Source organism: Dinoponera quadriceps, unplaced genomic scaffold, assembly GCF_001313825.1.
Source record: "Dinoponera quadriceps isolate SergipeBrazil2010 unplaced genomic scaffold, ASM131382v1 scaffold1070, whole genome shotgun sequence".
Lineage (NCBI taxonomy): Eukaryota > Metazoa > Arthropoda > Insecta > Hymenoptera > Formicidae > Dinoponera > Dinoponera quadriceps.
In genome coordinates, this window is record NW_014555341.1 from 138,731 (window position 1) to 157,601 (window position 18,871).

General features: G+C 43.5%; 3 protein-coding genes across 7 annotated transcripts; 1 reads left to right on the forward strand and 2 right to left on the reverse strand.

Moving 5' to 3' along the window:
• Positions 1 to 1,244: 1,244 nt before the first annotated feature.
• On the reverse strand, positions 1,245 to 5,143 carry LOC106743949 (putative deoxyribonuclease TATDN1). The gene is made up of 6 exons (XM_014618308.1): positions 4,820 to 5,143; positions 3,915 to 4,522; positions 3,262 to 3,441; positions 2,702 to 3,095; positions 2,426 to 2,629; positions 1,245 to 2,192 (listed from the first exon to the last, which is right to left on the reverse strand). The coding sequence occupies exons 2-6, from the start codon at positions 3,952 to 3,954 to the stop codon at positions 2,087 to 2,089; spliced, it is 924 nt and encodes a 307-aa protein (XP_014473794.1). The 5' UTR covers positions 3,955 to 4,522; positions 4,820 to 5,143; the 3' UTR covers positions 1,245 to 2,086.
• Positions 5,144 to 5,836: 693 nt separating this feature from the next.
• Positions 5,837 to 8,168, reverse strand: LOC106743948 (dolichyl-diphosphooligosaccharide--protein glycosyltransferase subunit 1). Its single transcript, XM_014618307.1, has one exon. It carries the CDS (start codon positions 7,911 to 7,913, stop codon positions 6,084 to 6,086), a length of 1,830 nt encoding a protein of 609 aa, XP_014473793.1. The 5' UTR covers positions 7,914 to 8,168; the 3' UTR covers positions 5,837 to 6,083.
• A 2,762-nt stretch (positions 8,169 to 10,930) lies between these two features.
• LOC106743917 (CCHC-type zinc finger protein CG3800) lies at positions 10,931 to 16,369 on the forward strand. 5 transcript variants are annotated; one of them, XM_014618234.1, is made up of 3 exons: positions 10,931 to 11,095; positions 13,190 to 13,443; positions 13,589 to 16,369. In XM_014618234.1, exons 2-3 carry the CDS (start codon positions 13,201 to 13,203, stop codon positions 13,811 to 13,813), a joined length of 468 nt encoding a protein of 155 aa, XP_014473720.1. In that variant the 5' UTR covers positions 10,931 to 11,095; positions 13,190 to 13,200; the 3' UTR covers positions 13,814 to 16,369. The 5 variants fall into 5 exon arrangements, with proteins under 5 accessions (XP_014473720.1, XP_014473724.1, XP_014473723.1 ...); XM_014618238.1 differs by lacking the exon at positions 10,931 to 11,095 and adding an exon at positions 11,719 to 11,761; XM_014618237.1 differs by lacking the exon at positions 10,931 to 11,095 and adding an exon at positions 11,745 to 11,829.
• Positions 16,370 to 18,871: the final 2,502 nt, after the last annotated feature.

The following is an 18,871-nucleotide window of genomic DNA, read 5'->3' on the forward strand; positions in this document are numbered from 1 at the left end:
GGTCTTGACATGTAAAATTTCGTGAGCTTCTGATTAATACGAATAATCATAGACATTCACTTTTATTAAGATACTTGTGACTTGGAAATCATTATTCAAGTAATCTAGATAACACATGTTAGTCTCTGTATGTACGGCAGACTTGAATATATTTTGTATTTTCATTTATAATTTTGAAAATATTGATTGAATGATATATTCGGTTATTGAGTTATTAAATAAAAATATCATTTTTCATAACAAAGCTTTTCTTGTGGATACAATAAAAAAAAACGACCGAAGTGCGAAGACTTTTTGTAATAGTTAATTAACGAAACGTTTTAACATCTGGTGAAATGGGTCGTAGCAATAATAGTGACAACAGTGATATATTCATAGGAGTAGCAGAATAGTATTAATAAATATCGTAATAATAATAATAATAATGATGATGAGATGACAGTAATAATAATAATAATAATAATAGCGAGAAAATGCAATAGATGATTATGATGACAATGATAATAATATTTTAACAAGAATATATTAAAGTTTTACATAGGAAGAGATCTGTGGATAGTGACAGCAGCCACTTCCATAAAGCTACGTCTGTAAAAATTAGTGTCATCTTTTCTCCTCCGACAGGGCGATGGTGTCTTTCTTTTTTTTCAACATTCAGTGAACACAGCAATTTTCGAAATCCTTAATAAAAAGTATACGATTGGTGTATTATACTTTTATATCCACCAATCACATCCATCTTCTATAAGTCACTCAATCGTCGAATAAAACTTATCACGATTAGGCCTGTTACACAATAAATCATATCGGAATGTAATTGATGAGAGTTCAATGAGAAAATTTACTTTTCGAAAACGAGTTTTCTTCGTTTTCAAGAAATAAATTCTATGTTCCTACATATGACTTCTATCGAATCCTGTTACACGGCTTTTAGTGACAATTGTAGTTAGTGAGCTCTTGCATCCGATTGATATATTCTTTTAAATTTGAAAATATACCCCAACTAAATGTAAGAGCTCGCTAACTAAACTAATTAAGTAAGAATTAAGGCTTTTAGGTACTCGACTGTTCTTGTTTAATAACGTCAGAAGCGAGAAAACGCATTCCAAGAATTCTTGTGTTATACATTCAAATAAAAAGATATATCCACAAAACTATTTGTAATTGATTCAGCACACTTGCAAGATTGTTCGAGTAAAAGAAAAGTGTTCGGGCAATTTTACAAGTGTGCTGAATCGATCGAAAATGTAATTTTCATGGATACATTTATTTTAACGTATAACGCGAGAATACTTGGCATGCGTTTTCTCGTTTCTGACATCATTAAACGAAGACAATCACAGCGAATACCCAGGCGTCTTAATGTTGTCGCTAACGACTTTCGTAGACCAGCGCGACACGAGAGATGTCCAATGAACGTGCAGCTCTTCGAGAAAAATCTCTTCGGTATGCTCATTGGATATCGCGTGTCGCTGGCCTGCAAGAGCTATAAACGCAATCATTAGCCGCGTTCAGAAGAACGTTAATTTTGCAACTATTGGGAATTTTCCGAGCTGAGATTGGATTATTCCTCTAGATCTAAAAGAATAATCCAATCTCAACTCAGAAAACTACCAATGGTTGCAAAATATTTATTCTGCTGAACGTGACTATTGTGTAACAGGCCTGACAGGCCTTAAGGCCCATCCAGACGAACTTGCATATGCATAAAGAAATCAACCAATCATGAGCTGAGCATCAAAAGGATGTCTTCTATATTGGACGCATGCTTGGTCTCCTGGCATTTTCCTGGTACATATATATTATGTGACTACGCAAATTTCGTCTCAATAAACCTTTAGTACTTCTGGGACACGAAGCCCCCCACCACTTAATACGGGCTGTCACGTGATCTCGAGCAGCTGATCTTGATTGGCTGGTGCGTGCTTTTAAGTCCACCAATTACATCCCTCTCGAGAGCTGTGTTCGTTGAACGAAGTTTTTTTCTCTGCACATGGTCACAATTTCTCTCAATTATTCCCACGCACTTGCGCTAATGCCGTTTAGTTCCCGGTGTCCAATTGCGTTTCTGCGTTTTCTCCGCATACTATAGTTCGTACGGGAAAAAGAGCTTCATCGTGTTCTTGTATATTTGGTTACACAGGTATTCTTCTTCCTCGTCCCTGATTCGTGCCAGAACTTCCAATATTTGACTGTAAACACAGAAATCATAGAAACATGTGTGTATATTGTGTGAACAAAAAATATATATGTATATAAATGTAATTTTTAAGTTAAAACATCGCTGTAAAAATAGTAAACGTAAGGATGTTAAGGAAAATTAATTTGCAAGAAGAAGCAACTGTAAGAATGAAAAGAATGCTAATGTTTGAGATTGTTCTTTAATTGATATGTATAATAACCACTTACTATAATAACTACTCACACTATCGTACACGGCTCGTTTCGCCCTCTCACCATTTTGTCTGCTTGCCACTTCTCTTTTTTCACACCCGGGAAGTGCGTTATAACGTCCTTCGCGGACACGTGCGACGGTCGGATCTCGCACCACGGACAGTCAGTCTCGATCATGAGCCTATCCGAGGGAATAGTGGTGACCGCGAAGAGATTCTCCTCCGTCTTCAGGGAACTGAAACGTGTTGTCGACTTTATTTTTCTGTTATAACGTCTTTTACGATAATAATCCCCGTGATTATCGTACCATCCGTTAACGCCGATGTACAAGCCTAACTGCAGTATAGAATTCGCGTCCTCCGGATTGCCGTCGAAGGAATGCACGACTCCCGCCGTCAGTTTATCCTTGTGTTTCCGTAAAATTCGCACGAAGTCGTCGCTGGCATTGCGACAGTGCAGGAACATCGGCAGCTTCAGGGTGGAGCACAGGGACAATTGCATCTCGAAGTACTTCTTCTGGATGTCCTTAGGGCAGAACTGCAGTCGATCGTAATCCAGGCCTATCTCGCCGATCGCGACGATTTTGTCTTTGTTGTTCAACGCGAGATCTGACAACGACTTGAGGTATTCCTCTGGATCACTACATTCCTCCAGCTCCTGACAGCGGGTCGGATGGCAACCCACTGTTGAATACAACCTTTCTGGAAGTTTGCAATCAATAGCGATCAACTTCTCATGCAGAAAATACAAAGTTGTTTTTTACACTATGCATGTCGAAAGAATATTCCACAGAATTTGTTAATTAAGTTTATTGATTGATTAATTATTTTGTGTTAGAATATTTCAAGATATATTATTAAGACTTGCCATCAGTTCTCGCAATCTCGAGAGCCTTCTTGCTGTCTTCGATATTGCCAGCTGTAATAATGATCTTTGAAACATTGTTGCTCCAACTTCGTTCCAATACTTTATCCAAATCTGGCTGGTGTTTCTGTAACCCGTGATAAATCCCTTGGTAAACGGGGTCTGTTAAATTGGCACCAATGTCTGTAACAATTGGAACAAAGGATGTCTGTATCCGACGAGATCATCTTAGACAAATTGTACAGAATATTCCACATATTTCTACTACGAACGTCACTTAACGATAAAATATCGTCAAAGCATCGTGGAACTGGAGCAAGCGTGTCGAGAAATTCGCAATTTCATGAAATACTTGAAATGTAACAAACTTAATTTACTTACTTTACTTACTTTACTTGAAATGTAAAAAGTTAGCAAACTGTTCAACGAAAAATCCTGAAAAAAAAACACGCACGCTCGCTACATGCATCATCGGCGAATGAACTTAATCTTTTTATTTTTGTTTTAGGGCATACGGGAACGCAAAATCCGCAGACCAATCGATTAGAAGCGATTTTATCAACATCGATTTCATCGTATAACCTCTCGGCACGCGAGCGTTTACGAATTTACGACATCATCGAACGCAGGTATGTGGGCAACATATTTGCCTTTACCTATGAATTTCCGTAAATTAGTCATTCTAGCTCCGAACATAAAGCACTCTTATGTGAGCCGTTTTGAGCAGACACTGACCCGAGGAAAAGTAAAAGAAGAGGGAAAGCAGGTGTCCCTCGTTTGACCGGCAACACGGATTGACACATGGGTGAGACTGACGACATCGCGTTTCATGCGCAGAAGTAATCATTCGCTCGATCTTTGACGTCGTATGTATGCCATTGATCCAATTCTCGTGTTTCTATCGAATTCTTTGTTTCCTTTCGCAATTAAGTTAGAAAAAGATTTTATCTGCTTTAGAAAAAAAAGCATTAAAGTCTATGCTGACTTATGTAGCTGCACAAACGAGGAATTTTCTGTTTGAACTATAACCTACATTTTTTCTCGATATTCTCGATTTTTTTAACTGTAATTATGTAATTGTAATATATGTAATGATATGTAAGTATGTAAATATAATTATAGATTTGAGAACTTGTGCGGTTTTTCTTAAATATAGAAACAGATATTATTATAGAAATTTAGCAACAGATCCACCGACGAGATGATATTGAAGACCATTCAGCCCTGGGTAAATTTTCATGCGGGTCTCGGAGTTCCGAAGGGCCTGCAAGTAATTTATACAATTCAAAAAGGGATGCAGGTAATTTATACAAGTGTAAAAGGAATGACATTATCCTGGTGAAAAATATCTCAGAATTTGTCATATATAAGTATATATAATAATTATGAAATATTTCAGATTTTATTCACTGATACATCTTTATATCAATTTGAACAAATATGAAAAAATTCGCGCAATTTCTCAATAATTTTCATGCAGATACTGAAGTATTATGAAAATCCTTATCCAATGTATTTCAAAACTTAAAACTGGTCATTACAACTTATCATTACAACTTACGAGTTCTTGAAGTCTTGTTATTCGTAATTTTTGAATAAAAAAAAAATGATTTATTTATAATTTTAAGGGTCACTTTCACAACCTGCGGTTAATTTAGGGCCAGTTTTACAACTTCCGGTTAACTTAACCCGCTGATTATTGGAATTGATAAATCGCATCTGTCGCTGAGCAGAATTGATCAGAAATATAAACAATCACATTTTTTGACATTTAACCGATCGGTTAATTTGATCGGAAGTTATAAAATTGGCCTTTAATTCTGTATTGCCTTTTCGCTCGTTCCTTGTCATTAGATATACGACAAGAACAGAATGACACATTTGGTCATTTGCGCAACAAATTTTTAATCATAAGATTTTATCTGCTTTAGAAAAAAAGCATTAAAGTCTACGCTGACTTATATAGCTGCACAAACGAGGAATGTTCTGTTCGAACTATAACCTACATTTTTTCTCGACATTCTCGATTTTTTAACTGTAATTATGTAATTGTAATATATGTAATGATATGTAAGTATGTAAATATAATTATAGATTTGAGAACTTGTGAGGTTTTTCATAATCATAATTGTAAATCTGTAAGAAAACTAGTTGATTATTCTTCGGCCAAAAAGGGGAATAATCGATCATGATTGGTCAACGACATGAAACTGCTTCCCTATTGGTTGACCGTAAGACTAATCGTAACGTGTTGAAACTTTTGCGACTACGGCTTTACAGTTACGAATTTTCACACTTGCGTTGCTCCATGTTATTTGTTGGAAACTTACGACCTTTAAAGCAGCTTCCACTTAACGCTCGCAACGATCATTCTGTCTTTGTTTAATATCCAAGAGAAACAAGAATAGAATGGTGCTTACGGTCGTCGCGAGAGTTAAGTGGAACGTACTCTTAGCGCCATCTCGTAGCAGATCTCACGCACGTGTTCAGTATGTAAATCACACTTTTATTCTCTATACGTATATTTATATATAATCTATATTTCTATCATATTATAGAGAAGTACAACAAAAACAAGTTTTTTCTTTTCTAAATATTTATTATAAATTTTAACTTATGATAGTTATAGAGTTCCCCTCGCGGTGTAACGCGCATTAAATGCATGGAATCCTTTGTTCAACTTCTTCCATTTCGTAAATGAAATTTGTTAACATTGTCGTATGGAACATAATAATGTCTAATGTTGTTATATCACAAACACACCGTTGTTTTCTCTCTCTGCTTCTCTCTGTTCTAATCAAGTGTCTTGACTCGCTAAAGTATGATTACTGCAGCGACTTCACGATCGCGTTGATCTTCTCAGCGCATTCCTCTTTCTTCTTCGCGATCGCCGACTCCGCCTCGACGAACTGCTGCCGACCGATCTTGCCAGGAACCAGCTTATCCACGTATAAAGTCTGCTGCTGATTGTAGAGCTCTTTCAATGACCGATCGCATTTTTGCAGTTCCTGCACGCGTTCATACACATCGCCGGATTCACCTTTCAACTTCTGCGAGATCTCATTCAGCGCACCGGTGGCGGCCTTGTACTCCTGGTTGATGCCCTTCACCGCGGCGAGGAACGCATTGGCATCCTTGTTGGCCTTCAGACACGTCAACTGATCGTCCAGGTCGTTGTATGAATTGATCCGGCGATCCTGAGCAGCCAGTATCTTTTCGCATTGGCCGGCGATCCGCAGCTTGCTCTCCGATGCCTCGTCCTTATCGATGGAGAAGTCCCACCTGACGTATGTAATTACTAACAGGAACAACAGGTACAACGCTACCGCGACCAAGAGCGGCTCCTGCAACATCAGGAAACGTGGGAATGTATACTTGAACCTGAAGCTCTGGATGTGATTCTCTACCAAATTCTTCTTGGTAATGGACACCACGGGGCGACCGGTGACATCCAAGTACGTGTAATGCAGGGAATCTGGCAAGCGGGTCGCCGGGTACGGCAATTCCAGTTTCATGTTTCGCGCGCCTTCCGGCAGAATGATCTTCAGCACCATCTCGTCCACGACCATGTCGTCGAAGATGTGATCCAGCAGCCTCATCTCCAGAGTGTACTCGTCGCCCGAATGGAAGAGATACTCGTAACTTGGTACATTGTAGCCGATCGTATAGCGAGTCTTCCAGCCGCCGAATAACGGGAATCTAGGTCTTAGGTTCAGCTCCACAGAGTCCTTCTTGATGCGGGTGTGCGACGTGGAGATGTTGCCGATCTCGTCCCGGTAATAGATGTCGGAAGCTGCCGCTGGTAGGATGGTGTCAAAGCTCTGGATACTAGCCTGTCCAGATTTTGACTCTCGTGCATACTCATAGCGAGAGAAAGATCCCTTCAACAAGGCCCCAGTGTGTAGAAGGTCAATATGTTCCTCAACAGCTATGTTACCCCAATGAGAAATCTCGATGGTTCTTTCCAACCTAGTCACAGTAAGGAACTTGTTGTTATTCTCAAAGTGCACCGTCAGCTCCTCATGAGCGTACGGCAGCTGCTTGTCGAATGGACCGTAGACTATCGCGGAGCCAGTCTGCGAGACTGGTTTGATCTTGGTGTAGCTCTCGATGTTGCGTGAGGGTAATCCTACAAAGGTGGTCTGCTTGGCTACTGCATATGGCAGATAGGCAAACACATTGCCTATGTACTTGACTAGCTGTTTCTCTTGCTGGGCGATCTGTTTAGGATGTGGCACAAGCTCGTGCGTAAGTATAGTCTCTATTTCAATGGTAAGAGTGCGACGAGGTGCCAGATGATTGGCAAGATCGATGGAGAAGAAGACTTTGTCACGGTGACCTTCCAACTTAGTCTCTGTTATTTTGAGTTCCAGCTTACCGGGTTCTACACGAGCCGCTATGTAACTAAGAGAGTTGTGCCTCTGCGCGCTGGTCAAACAGAAGAGGAAGCTCTGCGTGGCGCGGTCCTTGCTGTTGTTGTCCAGGACCACACGGCTCGTGATCTTCGTTAGCTGCGACTGCAAGTCGATGTGCCGTTCGACATTCCTCACCACCAAGTCCGGGTCCACGAGGTTCGTATCGACAGCGGCGTGAACGTGCTGGCACACGCAGAGCGCGAGGACGCAGATCAGCACGCTCGCACGCAACCGAGACATCCTTGGTGTCTTCTCGTTTACGTACCGCTGATTAGGATATTGAAAGCGGTGACACTCGTGTTTTCTACTGCTACCGGCTTACGAGGTACGTTGACAACGGTTATCTCCGATAAAGAGAAATATATGGCAGTCGTGGACATATCGATATACAGACGTGGCCGGTAAGATGGCGTCACCGCATGGCAGCGAAGAATTTTGCTCTTGTAAACTAGACTGATGGATGATATAACTAAAGTGAGGTCTGCAATGAAAATTTTAGTTGAATTATAGAAGAAAAATCAGTTATGATTGGTGAATTTCTTGAATTTTACGCCTTAAATTCTCATTGTAGAGACCCCGCTTTAGGGCGAAATTGCACGGTGCGTAATAGAACTGCGGAATAGAGAGTGCGTCATAGAAGCAACCAATCAGCACACAAAACTTGCTTGATAGAAAAGAGCGGAGTAGCGTTGATTGGTTGCTTCTATGACGCACTCTCTATTCCGCAGTTCTATTACGCACCGTGTAATTTTACCCTTTGTGTCGGTCTACAATAAGTACTTTAAGGCTTAAGGCTTAAAATACCTATTGTGGACCGACACTAAGGCTTAAATATCTATTGTGGACCGACACTAAAGCTTCAAACCTGAAAAGCTTAGTCTACAGTGGGTAGGAGTATATAAGAGTATATTCACAAAAAGTAAAAAGAAGAAATTTACCAATCACAGTCGAATGTTAGAAAAATAATCGATTATGATTGTAGTCTATTTCTCACGGTTAAAAGATCTAATACACCTATTGTAGACTTGACCTAAGAATGCAGGTAGCACGAACTTTTAAAAGATGTGCTAAATACATTTAAATAAATGGGACGTCTTGTAGACTCCTTTTAGAAGTCTATATTACTTGGGGATGAAAAACGAATCCAATAATGTTTAATTTTGTAAAGTTATAAATATTTACAGTCAATTTGAGTTGACCTTGCATTCTTAAACAGTTTCATCTCTTTTACCTGCTTTTGGGTTCCATTGTTACAGACTACCTGCTTTTGTACTGTTACCTTTTGTGGTTCTCATTGTTTCCGAACTGGTCTGGTTACCTGTTTAAGGTTTACCAAAGGTTTACCAAGGTCGAATGAATTTCTACATCCTGCAGAAAGAAAGAAAAAATAGGTAGACGCAAATCATGAGATGTAATAGTGTGGATGCAGTTACGTTTTTCTCTGCCTTAGAGCTTCCATACAAAAATTATCTAACGGAACTATTTCCAACAGAATCGTAAATGTAAGTCGTAGTTCGAAGTCAACGCACAAGAACTTGACGTAAACGTATGTCGCATTCACTTTACGTCCGGTTTCATCATGGCTTAAATCTAATTGATAATTAACTCAATAGAATCGACCAATCGCATTGATCAATTAAACTAATTTACTAATATGATTAATTAATTCCGTTGAATTAATCGTCAATTAAACCGTGATGGTGAAACCAGATATTAAAGGCAATGTAATGGTTACGTTTGCAGTTTTTATTGGTATTTGCGGTATTTATATTGTATCGTTTATTTTGGAAATTACGTGAATCTATTTCTGGTCTGTTTATTATTCCCGTAATAATTAGTAAGCGCATATTAATGAAATTAATAATTATTCCGAAAGTGGACTTACATTACTTTAAAAATGCGCGGTTCTTATCTCAAGATGTTTATCTTGAGATGATTAATGAAATGGCCGATGTCAATGCAGGTTATGCAAATGGGAGCATTCAGTACGACGATAACCTTTGCGGTATCAATGCATCTTGTACATTAATGTTAAAAAGTTTCTTTGAAGAAATGATCAGTTGCGTATCGCGCATCGCATCACGGAAATAAGATGGATCTGAAAACTTGATCGATCGAATCAAGATTTGATGGATTCACGAAACCGTCTCTTCCTTCTTCCGCAATCGGGAGTGTGAGGTAATCAAAACACTTCCCATATTTGATAGCAACAGACAATTATTGTCGGCTCGTGGCGTGTGTTAAAGTGAAACGATATTTGTTTATCTTTGTACGATGTCGTCACTATATTTTTAATCTGCGTTAAAAATTCTGCGAATACTCGGGATGTTCATAGCAGTTGTTATAACGGGATCGATGGAAAGGTGAAGTGCTCTATTTCAACGAACGACGGAAGCGACGGAGCGACTCTTTATTCTCGTATTGAATATTTCCAGACTTTAACATTAAAACGTCTTTTGACAATAAACGTCTTGACATCTTTGAGACGTCTTTTAGTCATACGCGTTGGATTGAATTACAAAATTATGTATATTTGTTTCAACAAATGCAAATATTAGTACAAAAATGTCGATGATTCGTCGATTTAAAAAATGCTAATAATATTATCCGATAAAATATCTTCCTATACGTACCTCCACTATATGTACATAATGGGACAATACAAGAATCCGCGAATTTATCGTTAATTTATCGATATCCAACACTTGAGGGATGTTTCTTTTCTTCAAAAATAGCTGCGCAAGATACTTCAGAGGGTCAATTGTCAATTTCCAAACAAAGTGAGAAATATAAATGTTAGCGAATTCACTAAATGTCGAGTAATGAAATTATAAATAATCTAGTAAATTCGCCCGCTTCTGCAATATTCGCTTCGTTTTGAAATACCCACCGATCTTCCGGCTCAAGAATTTCGATCGATGCCACGCTCCGCCAATCCCGACCGATCTAACATGAAGTTGCATTTGCAAATATTGGCTAGCAGCCAATCAACGCGAACTACGTGTGGTAACATGCAATTACCGCGCGATATGCGCAAAACTGTCTCGATTAGAAGAGACGCGAATTAATGCTGCGAACGAGCCCAGCCGATCGTTTCGGCCGTGGAGACGTTGTTATTCGCGCGATTCCGACGTTAATTACTCTCCGTTATCACGCTCACCTCGCGTTTTCCATGGGCGCGGGGGGGGGAGGGGGAAGAAATCAGATGGCGCGTCGAGACATCGTCTCCGATATGTTTCTGAACTTCCTTTTCATAGTTTATGACGCAGAGAGCCGTCCGCTCCGAATCGCGGTCCGAGTTTTCACACGGAAAACACTTCTTCCCACGGTCGCATCGTCACCGTACGTGTAGCCAACTCGTAGAGGGTGTTGCGCAGGAGGAGCAGTCGCGTTTCGGTGGTAACCACGGTACGGGCAACCAGGTGAGTAATCATCGAGTTTCTCGGCACCCGCGACGACACGGCACGAGGCAGCCGCCGCCGATGAGAGAGAGCGAGCGAGCGAGCGGCTTTCCGCTCTCACGGCGGTCGAGCGCGGCACGTGGTCGTGTTCTCTTCGCCTTCGGCTCCCCCGTTGCGGCGGACACGCGGCGTCGTAGGAACGCCGCGTGTCCGTCGCGACGGAAAATCGCCAGCCCGAGGCCACTACTCTCGAGGAGGTGGGATCCCGGCGAGGAACGAGAGCGCCGCAAGGGCGCGCGCGACCGCGGCGTCCCGGCCGCGGCTGTATGTCGCTATTATCGCCATCGGGCGATCCTTCCTCCGTGCCCGGCGCAAAAAAAGCGCAGCGCGCGCGCGGCGTCAGTCTCGGGTGCCATCTTCGCGCCGCGTAGAGTACGTTGTGTGTGCGTGTATGAGCGTTATGTATATATGTATGCATGTACGTGCATGTATGTAACGTACGTACATGCATCGCACCCATACACGAAACCGACGCAAAGTGGGGGCGAGCACGGAGAAAGAGAAAGAAAGAGTCGAAGGAGAGGGAGAGAACCGAGCGAGCGAGCGAGCGAAGAGTGAGTGAGTGAGTGAGCGGGCGAGCGAGCGAGCGAGGGAACGAACGAGCGAGCGGACTTGGCAGCCACGTTGGTACGGCGCCGTGAGATCGGAGGAGCATCGTCGAACGAACGAACAAACGGACGGACGGACGAACGCACGTACGCACGCACGCGCGCGCCACGGTAAAATCCGCCGGATATTCGCATTATCGTCGTCATCGTCGGTGACGGTAACAGGACGCGGCGCGACATCGCATCCCGTCGCGCCGCGTACTTCCGATGCCGCCTTCTGATTTCATCTACCTCGTGTACGCGCGCCCGCCGCTTTTTCTCGGTCCGCGCGTATCGGACGCCTCGCGCGGCTTCGAGGCACGTGCGGAACGCCGCGTTATCCTGATTCACCCGTCCGCAATAATGTCTGTTCGTGATCATCGGTGAAGCCCCGCATCTCTCGCGCGCGCGAGAGAGAGAGAGAGAGAGAGGGCAGAGATGCCATTTTATTAATGCGCCACATTCGTGCCGCTTCGATCGCGCCGATCCGGCCGGCATCGGGCGACGCGACGCGGCGCCGCGGAGCAACCACGACGCGGCCGTCGGCCCCGCTGCTTTTGTCCCGACAGAAGTCTCCTGCGCTCTCCCGGAGCGTGTTCCCGGCTCTCTCTCTTTTTCTCTCTTTCGTCGACAAAGTGCACGTTCACCTGCCCGTTGTCGGGTTTCCTTCCCCCACCTCCCCCCCGGCGCGTCACGTAGCCCGCGAGCTCCATTGCCGCGTAAGAGAGACGGAGAGAGAGACATCTATCGCGACGGGTTCGCGCAAGCGTTGATACGGCAGCTCCGTTTCGTCCGAGTCGTCGGGTCCCGTCGGGTGCTTTGGCCTCAGACTGCTCTCGCGAAATCCGCCCGCGCGACCTTTTGTGTTTCCTACCTATTATGTAATTTGTATTTTCGCCGTTATCGATGGGCCGATAGTGTGCGTGGCGTGCGTAGAAGTAGTAGAGTCGGCGGGCAGCCCCCTCCCCCCCCCGCGTAACCGCTGGCGTCTAGTGACAGATAAGCCTGTGCGAGGCTCACGGAACTTTGGTCGTGTGAACGACACGAGTGTACATCTCCCTCGGATCCGCCGGAAAAATTGGAGGATAATTATTGCCGAGTATGGGCTGTAGCATATGTTGCGATAAGTAGAGACAAAGAGGCTAGCTCTCGTCGAGCCGAGTCTACTGACAATGAGGGACATGACATTTGGCAATTTTTGAGCTATCACGTTATTGTTGAGAGAGATCACCGTGGTCTATTGAAAGCAAATACTACTGTAGATAATGTCAGAGCGAGAGAGTTATAGAGAGAGAGAGAGAGAGAGTGAGTGAAAGAGAGAGGTGGGGGGGAGAAAGAGGGGAGGGGAGAGAGAGAGAGAGAGAGAAAGAGCGAGCGAGCGAGCGAGAGAGAGAGAGAGAGAGAGAGAGCGTGCACAGAGTTCAATGGTCTCATGATAACAGTAATATACGTATGTGTACAATTGCAGATACATAAAAAATGAGTTCAAGTGCATGTTACAAATGTAACCGCATGGGCCACTTTGCGCGGGAGTGCCCACAAGGAGGCGGAGGTGGAGGTAGAGGAGACCGCGGCCGTGACAGAGATGGTGGTTTCGGCCGTGGGCGTGAAAAATGCTTCAAGTGCAACCAATTCGGACACTTTGCGCGCGAGTGCAAAGAGGATCAGGATCTTTGCTACCGCTGCAATGGTGTCGGGCACATTGCGAAAGACTGTCAGCAGGTTAGTACCTTGTCCGCGCGTTTCTCTTTTCTTTCTTCCTCCCCCCCCCCCTTTTTTTTTCTTTTTCTTGCGAAGTGCCTCTGTTCTCTTCGTCGTCAGGATCGAATGGGCTCGCGCGCGTTTTCAGCCAGTTGTTTCTCGATAGGGGCCGGAGCTGAGTTGTTACAATTGCAACAAGACTGGTCACATGGCGCGCAGCTGCCCGGAGGGCGGCAACGAGTCCGGACGCTTTGCCATGCAAAGCTGCTATAACTGCAACAAGACGGGTCATATCGCTCGCAACTGCACCGAGGCTGGTGGCAAGACTTGCTACATCTGCGGCAAGACCGGTCACATAAGCCGTGAGTGCGACCAGGACGAGAGGAAGTAGGAGATAACCGAAATCCGTGCCGCTCGCTTCACGATAACGATAAGCTGTTTACCGTCACGCGCGTCGCTACCGAGTATTATAACTAGGTAGGGATGTGCAGACGTATGTCTCGTTGACGCGTACAATGTGCGGATGGCGTGTGTCGACGCCGTCGCCGTCGTCGTCTCTCCTTACAGCCGCTGTAATCTCCTCTCAGCCGCTGTCGTCGTCGACGTTGCCGACGCCGGCACTCATCCTCGTCGTCGTCGTAGTCGTTCGGATTTCCATCTCTCCATGCTCCCTACTCCCGGAGGCCATCCAAGCCCTCCTCCCCTTATCCCCAATCTCCTTACCTTCTCTACCCACCGTTGTTCTCTTCGCAAGGGTTTTTCTTTTTTCTTAACGATGTCTTTAAGTTTTTATTGCTGTTACACTGACACACACACACACACACACACACATACACAAGCCACACATACATGCGACATAACATATGATTACTTTGGCTGCGTTCAGAAAACACAACAGTCGAGCGAGCGTTTATTGGGGATACACTGGATATATCGGATTTACCATAGAGCCAAACGAATGCCTCAGTCAAAGAGGGAGGCTGATCAATCACTCGACGGTCAAGACCGTTCCAGTCGAATATTGTGTTTTCTGAATGCACTCATTAGTGAGCCCATGGCACACGGTACGTGTGCTCTCGTGCTGGATCGCGCGTGCGACGTGGTAAAATACTAGAAACGAGCGAGAACAGACTTCAGTCGCGAAATTGAGGAGAGTAAAATTTGTCGCGAAGAAGCAGTCGCAGCATTGACTATATGTGATCACGACTAGTCGATATCCGACTAGATCGGTGGTAAACATGGTACATAGGAATGCTGCGTTCTCTGTGGGCTGATTTCTAGGAATTTACCGGCTCGCCCCATCACACAGAGACACAAGCGCCGTGCGCCTTGAGCTTTACTCTCTTCTACTACAGAACAACAACGTGTGCGTGAGCGCAGGGTAACACGTCCGACGTTTTTACCATGTTACACGTTCATGGTATATATACACACAAGCCACACATACAGTCACCGCGCATTATATACATACACGTATGTAATAATATTATAAACATTCGATTGAATTAGAGTAGAGACATGAGTCCTCTGTCCCCTGACTTTCGAACTGTCTCGTACGCGCATTGTTTTCCGATGCAAGATGTATGGATACTCGGGAAGGAGCTACACGTGGTCTCGCGAAGTGTCGGCGTTTGTGCGCGCGCCATCTCCTTCGTACATGCACTCCCTCGGCGGCTCTCGCATTTCTAAGACGCAAACAAATTTTACAGAGACAGGTGACGGGTTAGTAGGTACAAAAAAAAAGAAAAAGAGAAAAAGAACGGACAGATATACCGGTGGTTTGCGTCCGTCGAGAGAGAGAGAGAGAGAGAGAGAGAGAAAGAGAGAGAGAGAGAGAGAGAGAGACGTCTCGCCATTGACACAGGCACAGGCTCACGTCGCGACACTTTTCGCATCCACGCATCTTGTATTTTCCGGTCCTCCCTCTCGAACTCTCTAGCCGACACTCACAAAGAAAAAAAAAATAAAAGAGAAAAGGTAATTTGGAAGCGAAAGCGGGAATGGAAAGAGAAAGCGAGAACACATGCCGGCCCTGAATGCATAAAAATAAGATTTAGTAACGCTAATTTTTAATGTGTAAGGATGTAATGAGGATCTCGCCCGAGCTGTTACTACGTCATATTTTTTTTTCTTTGAGTTTCTTATTTTCTTTTTCTTTTACTATTTTACTTCTACCGGACTCGTCCGGCCCCGTCGTACGCGGACGGACGGACGGACGGACAAGAAAGCGAAACATAGTTGTAGGATTGTCAGTGTTTACGGGTTTATATACAGTTGTACTGGGTCTTGTGTATCCCCCGACTTCTACGAAGTAGGGCGAAAGAGAGAGAAAAAAGAAACACGCGCTTTCTCCGGACACAAGGAGGGAAGGAAGCGTCGTGATTTATACCAGTATAATACGTTTGAAACAAAACGATCGCTACATCGATATGTATGTATATATACATATAAACACGGTGGTCTGTACAAGTTGGCACATTTTGTACGTACAATCATATAATTGTTAATAACGCGACTATAGCTCATATAGTTCATACCGTCGCCGGACTGTTGACGGACTTGAGATGAGAGGTGCCCATAACTGGACTGTACCAACCTTACTATATCCTTACATGTTGCTGAAAATACTTCGTTACTAGGTATATGTATATATATATGCGCATATGTGTATACATATATTTATGCATATGTGCAGGAGCTGTATTTTGTACTGTAAAAAGCTAGCTATACTCTGGTCGTTGCTGGTGACTAATTCTGATTAATGCGATATTCTTTATATTCTACACGAGGAATATATTTTTCATGTATAGATACTACCACGCTACTCATTGTGCGACCGAATTTTGTTTTATATATTTCTTGCTCGTGTGACTTATACGTTGTAGGAGCAAAATTTGTAGATACGACTTAAAGAGAAAAAAGAGCGAGAAAAAGAAGAAGAAGAAGAAGACAAAAATCTTAAAGAGTAAAAAATTGACGGATTCGAGAGAATGAGAAAAAAAGAAAACATAATAGTACTGCAAAAGTTTGTCTATTCCCCGCGGACTCGGGTATGACCATTTACGTTTTGACGCGAGTACAAAGCGAGATTTTTCGTGAAAGAACATCAAGTGGCGAATATAAGAGAGACGCGAGCGCGTATTGCCCATGCGATGAAATCACGTTGGCGAGGCCGCGGCTCAAGTTCGATCGCAGCGCGCAGTGTTCATAAAAATTAAAGAAAACAAAAAAAAACAAAGATACACGTGACTTCGATAAATGCCTTTCATCCCAGGCCTGGTTATTTCGGATGGGCGGCGCCGTCTTCGAGAAGAATTGGTGATTGAGTAATCGTATGAAACGAGCAACAGTAAAAAATCTGACTAGGATCGCTTTACATATGTATAACACAGCAATATACAATATTTATATATACAAGGTTATATAATGATATATAAATATTATTTATATATTTATGATATAATTATAATGATTTCTATATATATATAAATATTATATAGCACACATACACAGAATATGTAACAGTAATTAGTTATATAAAATTATCGGTAATGGTGTGTGTATACGTTCGTGCCCGGCGGCCCTGCGGAATACCCTCACTGGTGGTGGTGGAAGGCATGTTATCGGACTCGCGTGTGCGACAGCGAGCAACGCAATTAGGATAAGAGAAGCGTTTTTAGAATTCCGACTACTTTCAGAAATCTACCGGACCATATTCACGCTAACACGACGCGACATATTACTGTATCCTCGGCATCTTCGAAGTTGTTGGACGGCGAGTCTTTGTTTAGTCCGAATGATGAACACGCGGACGGATCGTGCGCCCGCGTAACGCGCCCGGATCATCGCCCCATGAAGAAGACGAAGAGGAAGAAGCCGCGAATTCGCGCGATTCGTCCGCGTGCGAAGCTCAAAAGTGGTTTTACCAGCAGCGACAATTGTGTATTTAACGTTCAGAAGCCAGGCGTGCCTGACTATCTCGGTGGAAGGAAGGCCCCGGGCCGACGCGGCCCGCGGTGTAATTTTCGCGGTAACCCAGGTGTCCTGCAAGCAGTAAAGAATTTTATACACTTAATTACACACTCTGTTCGAGACTTAATGCCGGATCTCATTGCGTAGTTTCGGTGTGCTAGTACTCACGACGAGACTTGGAGAGGATCAAACAAATTGTACTTCGCTACTATCGGAACGCGACGGTCTCTGGTGCTGGCGGTGCGTGGACTTGCGTGTCTCGCGTCAAGTTCTTCAAGGACCAAAATCCGAGGGTCCGGGAGAATCGTGCCAAGTCGTCTCTCGGACCGGTGTGAACCCCCGCATGCGATGGGCTTGGTTGAGTGTGCAAAGGAACCTTGATCTTGGTTTCATCGTCTGCATTGTTGTTTCGCGAAATCGACAAATCCGGAAGAGTAACCGAAATATCGCTTCAATATTGTGAGCCGTGACATTCGTACGCCGAGAGGAGAAGCTTTTCTTCCTCTCTCTCTCTCCTCGACGATCTTGCTTGAGATATGATTACCTTCCGTATCGAAAAGATTTAATATTCCTTGGGATACACTCAGGAGACGATTTTTGAATTTGTGCAGTTATCGCAGAATTAGGGAGCAAATTACAGATTAAATTGCGGTTGAGGCTCAGCCCTTCTCGTTTTCATTGACCACGTCGCATTTTTATTGACTGGACATGTTCGTTGGGAGACAATACTTGTCGGAGGGCGGGCGTTGTGTTCTGAAAGTACTTGATGCACGATGTCGAAAGACGTAAGCGATTAAGTAAGGTGAGAGAGCGTCGGTTTATCATAGGCCATTAGTAGTTTCCCTCCGCGATCCGAGTCCGGTTACGCCGGCAGCACCAGAGATTCAGACGAGCATACAAATAATTATATGAAAAAAAAAAAAGTATAAAAAAAAGGAGTGCGATTAGGGCACCTGCGCTTTTGTCTCTGCTACAAGACTTACGTATGAATATTGTAAAGAATACGACTGTTACAGTGTATGAATTTAATTCGACCGGCGGCGCACGCCGGGTCCACGGCTCGACTTATATATTAAACTAATCTCTATTAATACTTAAAAAAAGCAGACGAGAGAGAGAGAGAGAGAGAGAGAGAGAGAGTGAGAGAGAGCGAGAAAGAAAGAAGGAAGAAGACAAGGAGGATGAAGAGGAAGAAGTGAAAAAAAAAAACAAATAAGCTACGAACTAATAAAAGGATTGTGAAGTATTCGAAGTTATGTTTTTAAACTGAATTTTTGAAATAGAATGTGTATGGAGAGGCAAACGAGTTTTCTTTTCGTTCCCTTCGATGCGGTTACTTCGATGCGGATCTTCCCGTCGTTTAAGTTGATACCGTATGTGCGTCCTCAGTGAGTTCGCAGAAGTGGCACGTGAATTCGAATTTTTATACGTAAGAATTTTAGTACGAACACTAGGAGAGAGAGAGAGGCGGAATGGT

What these genes read in the sequence shown, in the direction of transcription:
- LOC106743949 (XM_014618308.1), bottom strand. Translation starts at nt 3,954, where the DNA reads ATGTTCGGAGCTAGAATGACTAATTTACGGAAATTCATAG. An exon ending in CGAGATTGCGAGAACTGATG is followed by an intron (nt 3,096 to 3,261) that starts GCAAGTCTTAAT and finishes GCAAACTTCCAG; the next exon opens with AAAGGTTGTATTCAACAGTG. An exon ending in TACATCGGCGTTAACGGATG is followed by an intron (nt 2,630 to 2,701) that starts GTACGATAATCA and finishes AACACGTTTCAG; the next exon opens with TTCCCTGAAGACGGAGGAGA.
- LOC106743917 (XM_014618234.1), top strand. Translation starts at nt 13,201, where the DNA reads ATGAGTTCAAGTGCATGTTACAAATGTAACCGCATGGGCCACTTTGCG. An exon ending in TTGCGAAAGACTGTCAGCAG is followed by an intron (nt 13,444 to 13,588) that starts GTTAGTACCTTG and finishes GTTTCTCGATAG; the next exon opens with GGGCCGGAGCTGAGTTGTTA.
- LOC106743948 (XM_014618307.1), bottom strand. Translation starts at nt 7,913, where the DNA reads ATGTCTCGGTTGCGTGCGAGCGTGCTGATCTGCGTCCTCGCGCTCTGC.